We start from the raw sequence: 12,766 nt of genomic DNA, 5'->3' as shown, positions 1-12,766 counted from the left end.
GGCATCTTGGGAGAGAATTAAGCTATGACCTGTGCTAAATAATGCATTCAATGATGCCACATTTACTGTGTGTTTTCATACTGGACTAGATGAAGGCTGCGAAAGATGAAATTACAGCAGCTACAGACACGGTATAAAGGCTCTGTGAGAGGACGTGTTTACAAGGGTAGGTGAGTCATGTTCTCTGTAAAAGGAAAATGCAATACAAAGACAGACACTTTAGATTACATAATTTCACGCCTGGTAGATACAAAGCTGGCAAGTATCTATTTTATGTTTTGTTTTTTTTATTGTGGATTTGACACTTTTATTTCATACACAAACCTACACCCCCTAATCTACAACCTAAAGTATTTTATATACACCAAATGTCTTTTGATCAATTGTGCGGTGATGTGATGTTTTCAGTCAAGAACTCAGGCTTATTTTGGATCTTAAAGGTAAGGCAAATCATAAAACGATTCATAAAGCCACATTTTAATTCACATATTTTATAATATCATACAATTTTTAGTTTTCTAACTGATGTTTTGTTAATGTTTGTCAATTAGATGCCAAATAGCATAAATGGAGATATGCAGCATTTCTATTAGAGATACACAAATCCCATCCGTATCAGGTATGTCCATCCATCTGGATATGGATTTATACATAGAGCCTTAATAAGCAAGCCAGAGGTAAAAGTGGCAAGGAAAAACTACCTGAGAAATCCTGAGGAAGAAAAGAAACCTGTCCAACAACAGACTAGATTCTAAACAATTCTATGCTATAAAGTAAAAGAGTATTATGTGTGCTGAAGGGTGATGTTTAGTATGAACATACTGTAACTATGAGTACTGGGATGCGCACAGAACAGTCTTTATGACTACAGCAGAAAAATTTCAGTAAAAATCTTTAGTATCCAGGTGAATATATCCACTAAAAAAGCATGGGTCTTGGGCATGAACTGACTTTGGGAATTATTTACTCCACTAAGAAGTCAGAGAGGCTTTTTTACTCACTGCCACTCACCTATGTGTCAGAGTATTGCGTGTGTGTGTGTGTGTGTCTGATAATATGAGTAATCCAGTGTGCAGTCTTTTAGTGTAGAGAGACACATTATACCTTTATCCTTTATTAGTTTCCAGGAATCAGACTTACCTGGACATGTAATTAAATCCTTGCAATTGGTTTAATCTCCTCTGCACTACTGATAAGGTGATAAAGTGCAAAGGCACTTGATGAAGTGTGTCTCAGTGATGGATTGCGTGTGAGTTGCTAGTTATTGATGTTGTGATCATGTTTGTCACCATCTTTGTTCTTGCTGATATGACTGTCGGTTAGCATGTGATCTGGTTTCTCTCAACAAAATATACTAAAAGTGTACATGAAAATGTGCATTGGTCTGTCAGTGTGTGTTGGTAATTGTAGTGGAAGTTTGGTAGACTCTATCCTGGTGGTTTGCTGATTGGCTGGCTCTCTCTTCCCAGGCAAGTAGATAATGAGAAGCCCGTCATCAATTATTCATGAGTCTGCGGTGTTCCACCACAGCATCCTGCACTCCACATAACACAAAAGTGTTGACGCACTCCCATTCTCCATAATTACCTTCAGCTTGTGTGTGTTTGTGTGTGTGTGTGGGTGGGTGGGTGGGTGGATGGCGGCTGACACTGGAAGATGGAGAACCATGTCTACACTTGTCTGAGCTAGAAGAAACACCCAGGCAGGGCTACAGAACATGGTGCCTACATGAGCACACTTCTTTTTTTTAACCATTGTATAAAAGAAAGTCCAAGCTAACACATTCTCAGGTGCGAATGGAATTCTGACCACTAGAACAATATGCTAACAGGTGTGGAGTCATCTCCCTCTTTCTTGTTCTTGCCTGTCTTAGACTCGATGAAATGTCCTTTTGGAGACCAAGCTCAGGTGTCAGGTAATGCTCATTCACAGCGCTTCTGCATTCTCAAAGCGAGATGTGGTGACTCAGAGGTCCAGACAGAGGGCAGGATCATATAAATATGAGAACTGAGACAGATAAAAGCTTAAAGCCTGCAGACACATGCTCATTGCTACTAGTGATAGATAAAGTCTAAATGGGGAGAGAGGGCGAGAGATACAGTTCTCTGCATCACAAACTCTCAGACATGGTAAAGTGGGTTCTGGTGTGTCAAGTAAATGAACTCCCTGCATTCTTGCTTCCTTTTTCTTCAGGAATTCTGCAGAAATAATTAAGTATCAGACAGCTGTTGCTCATCCCCTAGGGTCTACCATACTTACACAACTACCTGCACAATAATATTTTCAACTTTTTTTTGTGGTATACTGTTTTTATTTCTGTAACTAAACCACTGAAGACTTTTTGACAGTTATAAATATTCTTTTAACATTCAATATATTTTTTATATACAACTGAAATAGGGGTGCAAAACAATAATATTATTATACACTATATTGCCAATTGTTTTGGGACACCCCTTCAAATCAGTGAATTCAGGTGTTGTTTTTCAGGGGTTGGGCTTGGCCCCTTAGTTCCAGTGAAAGGAACTCTTAATGCTTCAGCATACCAAGACATTTTTGGACAATTTCATGCTCCCAACTTTGTGGGAACAGTTTGGGGATGACCTCTTCCTGTTCCAACATGACCACACACCAGTGCACAAAGCAAGGTCCATAAAGACATGGATGAGTGAGTTTGGTTTGGAGGAACTTGACTGGCCTCCACAGAGACCTGACCTCAACCTGATAGATCACCTTTGGGATGAAATAGAGCGGAGACTGTGAGCCAGGCCAAAACTGGGATGTCTGCCTTTACATGCACATGAATGTAATATGGAGTTGGCCCTCCCTTCGCAGCTATAACAGCTTCAACTCTTCTGGGAAGGCTGCTTTCCACAAAGTTCAGGAGTGTGTTCATGGGATTTATTTAACATTCCTCTAGAAGCACATTTGTGATGTCAGACACTGATGTTGGATGGGAAGGTCTGGCTCGCAGTCTCCGCCAACCTCTGAAAAACAACACCTGAATTCAATGATTTGGAGGAGTGTCCCAAAACCTTTGGCAATATAGTGTATATTATTGTCTAGATTATTGTCTATATCTGTATTTTAAAATGAAATAAAATGTAATAATTACCCTAACCCTATTCTCAGAGGAAATACACCATAAGTAGATAATATAGGTGAAGATAATATGATCAACATAATCTGTGAACGCTGACTCCTCATCCTCGGCTCATCCTCTTACATTTATAATCGGTCTTATTTATAAATGTGCACAGAACTCCTTTTTTGAATCCAAATCATGCAGTTTCGTTTTGTACCTCCCTGTCATATTTTCCAATAAATTTAGTTGGTTCTGTTCCCAAAAAATAGTAGCCGAACCCACTGCAACCATGGCCAGACAGTAACTAGGGGTGAATAAATAAACACAGAATGAAAAGACAGGGTCAAGTGTTTTTTGTTCATCAAGCTTCATGTTTAATCTCTTGATCACAAGTCTCTTAGCCATGACTTGCATGACCTACTGTCTCAGCTAGGTGGCCTGTCAGCTAGCAAGTGTTCTAAAATTCTCCTATTCGTATTTGTTTTTGTATCAATTAAGAACACGTTATCTGTTCATTTCCGAACGATGAACCCTATGCTAACTGTATGTGTGAAGATTTACCACATAATACTGCTAGAGTACATCATGTTCTGCACATATGGATGCACTCTTTAGCCATAGTTAGATTTATATATTTGTTCTTGTGTCTGGTTAATACATCCACTTTCTTTCTTTCTTTCTTTCTTTCTTTCTTTCTTTCTTTCTTTCTTTCTTTCTTTCTTTCTTTCTTTCTTTCTTTCTTTCTTTCTTTCTTTCTTTCTTTCTTTCTTTCTTTCACCAGCAAAAGATCAGCAGTATCTGAAATACTATGATCACCCTCTTGGCACTATCAGCCATGCCACAGTGACAAATCAATCAAATTTTACATATGTTCCTAATAATGTGGTCAGTGTGTACTTGCATCCCACTCTAAAATGGAAATCTTTGCTGCAAGTTTCTTCTATGTTCCCATTCTGGATTTTGCCTTTTGTTTTTCTTAGAGTGAACCCAAAGTGTACAATAATCTCATACTGTTACTCTAAAAATGTTATAAATCTACAGAAGTCAGGGAAAGGAAGGAGTGGTGGAGAAAGATGGAGAAACACAGAAGCAGGAGCTGACAGACTGAAGAGCAATCATGACTCCCATGTTCACTTTTTATGCCCAGAGATGAACTGCTTTTTATTAACTCGTTGCCAGCAAAGTGAGACTGATGTGACCAGAGCATGTAGTCAGTCAGTCATGCTAGACCGACACACACCCACACACACACACACCCACACACACACCCACACACACACACACACACACTGAGCTATAGCACTTGGTGATGTCACCTTTCTAAAGCAGCATGTCTCACCTAGTGGTTACAAAAGCACAGGTTCATTTTTCTTTCTTTCTTTCTTTCTTTCTTTCTTTCTTTCTTTCTTTCTTTCTTTCTTTCTTTCTTTCTTTCTTTCTTTCTCTCTCTCTCTCTCTCTCTTTAATCAGCAAGTACACCATCCTACTTTTTCTCACATCATATTTCACAAGAGACAACAAATACACAACAATCTGAATATATGTACTAAAAAACTTCCAGGGAATGTAGGACAACAGTGGATGGTGCAGACCTATGTGCGTCTGTAAAACACAGAGTAGATCGGTTGGTAATGAGAGAGGCTTGACTCTCTCTATCATCTTAAGGGTGGGTGCTCACAGAGGATTTCACAGCCCAGGGGAGACAAATCCGCACTAAGTCACCTATGAAAGAGGGATAGAGGGAGGGAGATTCCTTTATGCTACAAATCAGTGGACTGAAAAGTGAGTGTCCTTGATGACAGAGAAGTGAACCATCACCTCACAGTTACATACTGGAACTAAGCATATAGAACACAGGGAGTATACACTACACAATATAAAACTACAGAACAGGGTCAATACCATGTGCACTGCATTCCGATCAGAAAGCTGGTCCCTAGGTAGACAGTATTTTAGGGCAGCTTTTGCACACTTAGATAAAAGCTGTCCTATTTGGAAGGTTGCTGCTTTCTGAGGTTCTGTGTGTCAGATTCGTGTCATATCCCATAAATCTGTTTCCTGCATCAGAAAACTTGGTGGGCCAAACTGTTGATACAATATCGAAAGTGAATTGCTTTTTTCTGTAACTGACGTGCGTATTTCAGATTATCGAAACCCTTTTATGATGAAAAGAAATCCCTTAAAATCCCAGCTGATTTTTCTGTTATCGAAGATTAAGCATATGAAATATGAAATGTTTTGTAACTACATTATAACTAATAGGAAAGGTGAGCAGTCACAGGAGTGAGATTTAAAAGCCTGAACCTGCTGACAAGCAAATATTTAACATATGAAGTACAGTCTCTTTATACTGTAATAATGTATAATCCTACTATCCAGGAACCCTAATAAGTTGTCTTTTTGAATCCGGATCCTCTTGTCATGTTTTCTTGAGTTTTTCTTTCCATCCTCACCTAGGAATTATATCTGCACTTGGATTTATGCCAAGCTGCATGATGAGAATACCTATTGTTAAAAGCACAAGACATATAAAATATAAGATATATAACATATAAGGCCCTGTTCTAGGGCCACTTTTGTTGTTTTTTATAGACGTTTCTATCTAATCCGTTTTCCCAGGCTTGATCATTACAGTCTTAGATCTAGATTTCTCTAAAGCTGCTTTGTAACAATATATACTGTTAAAGGTTCAGTACAAATAAGTCTGAATTTAATTAAATTGGGACTTGCAATGTACTGGCCACTAAGATTAACTTGCTAGTTAGCTAACAATCAGTCTAGATGTGCCAGTATCAATTACTAGTTTGGGAAAGTGAGGCATTAAGCTAACAAAAAGTAGTGAAAAAGTCTAAGATATGTGTTCAGTGCTCTAAACGTATGATCCATGGTACAAGTGAGGGTGACCACAACACCTCCTAAGAATCCCTTCTGGAAAATGTGCTGCTTAATGAGAAAGGTACCTCTGAAAAATGTGGCCACTAAAGCTACCTCCGGAAAGGAATATACTGTATACTGCATGTAACATACAGTAACTTAGCATTTCATAAACTACAAATAACATTCTCATAAATAGTTAACCACTGTCACCAGTAGTGGAAAGTCCTAAATTTCTATGCATTAACTAGGGGCAAATCTTAGAAAGAATTATGCTTTAGCCATCCCTGTAGCCTGGAAGCAGATCTGAACATGAACATTTCATAAAGCTGGCTCTCTTCCATTGCCTGCAGTGATCAGAATCAAAGCTATGTTCCAATTATGTTTCATTACTCTGATCCTAATGATGCACCATGATCTTTTATTGATTTAAAGTCAGCTTGCCACTGTTCCCATATCGAAATGCTGTGTGCTTTGTGTTCCCATGGAGAATATTTTCCAAGACAGGCCTGAGACTGTATAACATTAGCTGAAAAAAGGCTCTGGCTCTATTATTTACATAGTGTGATTAAGAATTGATGGAGCACAAAATGAGGGGGAATTCACAATGAGGATGCTATTGTAAAGAGGACAGAGCTGTGGCAAAGAAAAAGCATGAATGTGATACAGTTTCAGGGTTTGCCTCATATTTTTAAGCATTACTCAGGTATAGTAGTAGCTTACTGGGTTAGGGGATCAGATCATGGTGGACTTTTATTTCTTTTTTCTCATTCTATTCCAGGTTTGGCAAAACTGTTTCCATACACAGCACAGTGGCTCTAAAAAACTGGGTGCAAAGACTAACTACAGACAAAAGAATCTATACAAATGCAAGTATTCTGAAATTCCCTTAACAACAATGTAAATCATCATCAAACCATCAATATGAAGAAAATCATAAGCTCTTCAGCTATAGAAACATGTTCATAAATGGCAATACATGCTTCCTGGATATGGTTTTTCCATCGTGTTCCATCTATGGATGCTTTTCTGTTGCAGTTCTGTGTCTACTTGTGCTTCATGGACTCTTTCAGAATATTGAGGACTGTTCAGAGAGCCTACCTTTATTCTGTGGCCTGACATATCAATGTGAAATTGAAATTGTTCCACAAAGCCGTGATAGCTCTCCCTGTGGAATCTTTTAATTTTCAACCCATTAGCTCACCATTAGGATCCATTTGCTCTTCAGTGTTACAATGTGAGTGTGCTCATATTTCATGCTGTTGGATCAGAAAAAAGAACCTACTCTGCACAAACATACCTCAAACTGTCCTTGAATAAATAATAGTAATAATAATAATGATAATAAAAAAATTCAAAAGTGGTGGGAAGTACAGTAACGGCTTTATTAAATTAGTGCAAAAGACACACATAACTCATTCATAACGTCATTGTTTACTTTGCTTTATAAGGACTTAAGGGGTCTATCCCACAAATCCACAAACATCTTGTTATTTTTTTTTCTTTCTTTTTTTTGATCCACTTCTCACAAGCGCAAAATACGAACCGACAAACCGACAGCCTTGTTTGGCCTCTCTGCGGGAGACGAGGGGACACTGAGACAAGTGTCATACCAACAGAGCCATGAAAACGCAGGTTAGACAGACAACCAGTCTGTAAACCAGTGTAGGACTCCAGATTCAACTAAACATTTTTGGGAAAAAAAAAAACCAAACAAACCTGGAGTTAATACATGAAAAAGAGGAAATACATCAACAGCACTGAAAACAGTGTCTAAAATATGCAAAAAAGATACAGTTTTTTTGTCTTTTATTTGGGAGGGGTAATTGACTGCAGTCAAATTACATAAGTTAATCAATAAATTTGTACAATGGTAAAAAATAAAATATATATAGTGTACCCCCACCATTTCACACCGTTACTATAAAGATATATTCCACTCCATAACAACTAATGCAATAAAAACCAAAACAAAAAAAAATAAAGACTCCAGAGCTTTGACTTTAAACTTTGAAGGCTTTTGGCTACCACCTTGCCCTAAGAAACCACAGTCACGGCAGACTAAACACGCCTTACGTCCTCGCCTTACATTAGTAAACAAAGTCGTACAGTACTCTTTGACCAGAGACAAATAAAATACATCAGAAAGTCTAATTGCTTCTTTTCCCCCATCCGGCACATCCTTATCCAGTGAGAGTTCATTCAGGCAGTAGCATCCATGACAGCTTCCAGTGGTATGAGAGAAAGATAAAGCCGGAAAGGGAGATAGAGAGGAAGAGAGAGGGAGAGGGAGAGAGACAGAGATGGGTAAATTATGATGGTGCTGGACAAAATAAACTGGGGATCTGGAGTTAAAGGTATCTTCTGAAATGTGGTGAAAGGTCCTTGCCAGTTGCCTCAGTCTTGGTTTGATGGGGGCACAGACTGGGAGATGCTCATCAGTGGTGTAAGAGGGCAACAGACAGATTGATCTTTACAAGCCTGAGAGAGAGAGGGGGAGAGAAAGAGAGAGAGAGAGAGAGAGAGAGAGAGAGAGAGACAGAGAGAGAGCATGAGAATAAAGAGTAAACAGTGGGCATTTTAAGCAGTTTATCAAAGATCAAAAGGCAATCAAAGCTATAACACTTTAAAGTTATGATTAAAAACCACTGAAGATCTTAAGACTTCAAAAGTTTTTCTGATGCGCATTCTTAAGTAAAGTTTAGACAGCTGATGTAAACATGCCAATGCATTATTGATGTTTTGACTGTGTGTGTGTGTGTATGTGTGTGTGTTTATGTGTGCGTGCATGCATATGTGTGTGTGTGTGTGCGCGTGTGTGTGTCGGCTCAGAGGGTGGAGGGGTGGAAGCAGCAGGCTGAAAGTGAAACGAGGTGAATATCTTGAACCTCTTGGGGCATTTAGCTTGTCTAGATTTGTTTTTTTTTTGCAGCATCTATCTATCTATCTATCTATCTATCTATCTATCTATCTATCTATCTATCTATCTATCTATCTATCTATCTATCTATCTATCTATCTATCTATCTATCTATCTATCTATCTATCTATCTATCTATCTATCTATCTATCTAACTATCTATCTGTCTGTCTGTCTGTCTGTCTGTCTGTCTGTCTGTGTTTCTCCCCATGTCCATGTGGTTTTCCGCCGGGCTCACTGGTTTTCTCCCACCTCTCAGTAGGTGGACTGGCTAAGATAAATTGCCCCTAGGTGTGAATGAACGTGCGGCTGTATGTATGCAGGTTGCCGTGTAATAGGATATGCTCTTGATCCACCACAACACTGACCAGGATAAAGCAGTTACTGCAAAATGAGTGTGTGAGTGATCTGCTAGGATTTTTTTCTTTCTCCACCTCTTTGTTCTGTTCGTGTGTGGGTGTGTGTGTGTGTGTGTGTGTGTGTGAATGGGGAGGAGGGGGCGGTCAATTGGATTGAACAGGTGCCATGTTCCTGCAGACCGGCTGGTATTTTTATCTCACTCATAAGGTATGCATAAAATTGAAGCAAACAAATGAACTTTGGTGCAAAAAGTCACAGTTCTATTAAAAACCTTTCAGTATTAGTCTTAGCAGTAATAGCAAAAGTATACATCAAACTGAAATGCGCCAGTGGCAATTTAAACATCCGTTGTGACCTTTGCTTACAATTCTCTATCATATATAACAATTGAACTTATTTATATTGTGAAATGATTTTTATAGTTTCAAAAGAATTGTTCATGAGTCTAAATCCAGAGGGACATAACACTCCATTACCTCTAATACTAAGAGAATGTTACAACAAATAAAACAGAACTTTGGTATTGGCTACTGGGCTGACAAATGAATCCACTCATGTACAAAAGTAATATCGAAGGTAGACTTCCCGGATCTTTCACTAGCGCCATTATTATTATTTCTCTTTCCATCTTCCCCTCTCTGTCTCTCGCTCCTGTTTTTCTCCTGGGCTGCATTCACAAAATAAGATTAAGGACCAGTTTTGAAAAATGCAAGCTGTAATTTTGCGAGACGTTCAGAAATGAATTGGCCTGTAGGCCTGAGAAATGCTAGACCGATCGAGCGTGCCAGATCTGATGGGGGGAATATTTAATAGGAAGAACTATTGATTTCCCCCCTCTTTTATGTGTTTTTTTTTCCCATCTAGGCACTTTTGTATTTTGGACTTAAGTGAATATGAAAGGGAAATAAAAACTGAACACTGCTCAGAAGCACAGCGAAAAGCTCCTCTGTTTCAAAAATGCTTTTTGCAAATGACTCCTGCACCCTTTATTCACGCACGGAATAAAGGGAATACCTCGTGAGGCCCAGACACACACGAGGTAATTCTTTCAGCTTAGGCAAAAAGTGTGAGAAACATAAAAATATATAAGCAAATCAATTCACCCTACATCTCTGAGATGCAGTGAAGTCAGGCGAGAAACAGATAATCCAACACACATGCACAAACCTCACACCTACACACATATCGACAAACAAACACACACACACACTCAACCAGGAGAAGAACAGTGAAGGAAAGTGCAGACCTGACATCTGCCACAGCACTGCAACGTGGAGAAAATGAACGATTGAGGGGGTAGGACGAAAGAGTGTTTGATCTAATTAGGATCATCCTGATTGGAAGAAAGTGGTTGTGGCAGCAGTCAGCTGGAGTTGAAGAAAACATGATAACATGTGACCCCTGTGCTCCAGTGCAGCAGCCTGTTCACATGATACACAATCTTTCTTCCTTTTCTTTTAGACAGAGAGATTCTACACAATCATTCTGTAGTCCTCAAAAGAAAATGCAACAGCAGATGGCTGTCAAAGTTGACGTTGAGGGACGTTTCATCTTTAAAACTTTACAGTGAGCCAATTAGAAACTCTAAATATATCTGGCTACAAAACATTAAAGACACCTTAATATTTTAAGGAAAGATTAACATTTCTACTAATCCACGGCAAATGCTCTGTTTTCCATTTACCTTTTACCAAATAACAGCCTTCACAATGAAACCACAATAAATCCTTCCAATTTTAGCCTGATATTAATTAGGCGAAAGAAGTGGTCACAGTGAGGTGCACCATGTGTGCCACAGAGGGATTAAAAATAGGGAAATGCTGCTAAATGTCATTCTGATGGATTTTTTCTTCTTTCCTTCAAGATATGGTTCCTCTGGAGTCAAAGTAGATTAAAAGCGTAAAAGCGGTTGTCTTGGTAGAAAAGGGGATTTAAAAGTTCAGTGGAGTGCCAGTGGCTCAGTTGTGTGATGGATGGAGCTTGGACTTATTTCCCTGTTTGTGGATTAATTACATTTCGGCCCTCCAAGAATCGTTTATCAGATTAGCAGTGGCTTTAAAAGTCTTGCTCAGTTCTGATCTACTGCTTCTCATTCGCCAGATACTGCCTTTCTGGTATTTACTGGTACCAGATTTGTATCATACGGTTACTGGGGTTCTTTTTTATCAACATATAATGGATCGTAATATGTGGAAATGAGTTGCAGTAAATAAATGGAGGAATTAAACGATCAACAATTTTAATATTTTACTTCTGTATATAGATTTCTGTAAAAGCAGAAATCCCCCTTTGGATGTGAGTTACTGGACCATGACAAAGCTAGTCTCAACCTGAAGCCATGGGCCACTGATATTTTTGAACGCTTTTCTGACCACAAGCTTCTAGGTTGCTATCTTATTGTCTCTCTCTACCTCCATGCATATTCACTAATTGAGCATTTCCGAGCAGGATGCAGCCATTACATTGTAATAAATCAACAGAATACCATCAGAGCTCAGCTATGGCAAAGTAAAGTTTAAGCATTTATTGATGCATTGATGGAGATGGAATGGAGGCAAGTTTGATATTGGTGGATAGAGCTGCTACACTGCTGCTGCTTTAGTTGCTGCTGCTGCTGGGTGAGTGCTGAGACTGCCCGTGGACCTGCTGAAACACAGAGATGTTGAGAAACGAGCTGCTGCTGAGAGTCAAGCTGGAGGAACCCCCTGTAGCAGAGCTGAGCAGGTGGTTCTAGGAAGGAGGAGGGTGAGAAGTGAATTCTCTTGCTGCACGCTAGGGCCTAGCCCTGGTGTTAGCTGTGATAATAAAGGGCTATGAAGATGAGGAAGTGTGGTGATGGGTCATGCCGAGGGCGTTTGCAGGACCAATTAGTGTGGCAGAAAGTGTTTCCTGGCATTTTTGAAACAGTTAGTGGTGTGAAAACAAGACAATCTATGTTTATTTGATATATTTACCAATGGGCTACTGTTGGTCATATATTAGTTGAATGGCCTCTTTCTGTGACAGTTCATTTCTTGAACATGTTTATTGATGAGTTGATATAGACTCACATTATATCAACCAAAGATAGACAGTTAAAGACTGGGAAAAGGTCAGGTGATTTTTAACATTTTTTTTTTTAAATATTCAGCTTCAGTGAATCTGTGGTTGTTTTAGCCTCAGATTCTTGTTCTTGGCTGAAAGGAGTGGAAGCTGATGTGGTTTCCTGCTGTTGTAGCTCATCCACCTGAACAATGCGCTGTGTTGTGCATTCTGTGATGCTTTTTGGCTCACCACGGTTACAAAGAGTGATTATACTGAGTTGCTATAGACTTTCTGTTAGCTCAGGTGAATCTGTTCATTCTCATTAACAAGGTACTTTAGCCTGCAGACCTTCCGCTCACATGATGTTTATTTGTTTTCACACCATTCTGGGTAAAATAGTTATGTGTGTGAATCCCAGAAGATTTCTGAAAAATACTAAAAACCAGTATCTGTAGTTAAAATAACAGAGATTTCCCCTCATTGTGCTCTTGACCTGTATCTGC

The 12,766-nt window shown here is 39.1% G+C and overlaps 1 protein-coding gene across 1 annotated transcript in view; it reads right to left on the bottom strand.

Moving 5' to 3' along the window:
* Positions 1-7,317: 7,317 nt before the first annotated feature.
* The window catches only part of cdh13 (cadherin 13, H-cadherin (heart)), a 344,517-nt gene continuing 339,068 nt past the window's right edge, over positions 7,318-12,766 (bottom strand). Inside the window, exon 15 of the mRNA XM_058388412.1 lies at positions 7,318-8,440. Within this exon, the coding sequence (XP_058244395.1) occupies positions 8,433-8,440 (8 nt within the window). The 3' untranslated portion in view covers positions 7,318-8,432. The remainder of the gene's footprint in view (positions 8,441-12,766) is intronic.

This window comes from Hemibagrus wyckioides, linkage group LG04 (genome assembly GCF_019097595.1).
Source record: "Hemibagrus wyckioides isolate EC202008001 linkage group LG04, SWU_Hwy_1.0, whole genome shotgun sequence".
NCBI classification, from domain to species: domain Eukaryota; kingdom Metazoa; phylum Chordata; class Actinopteri; order Siluriformes; family Bagridae; genus Hemibagrus; species Hemibagrus wyckioides.
This window is presented reverse-complemented; position numbering and strand designations above follow the sequence as displayed.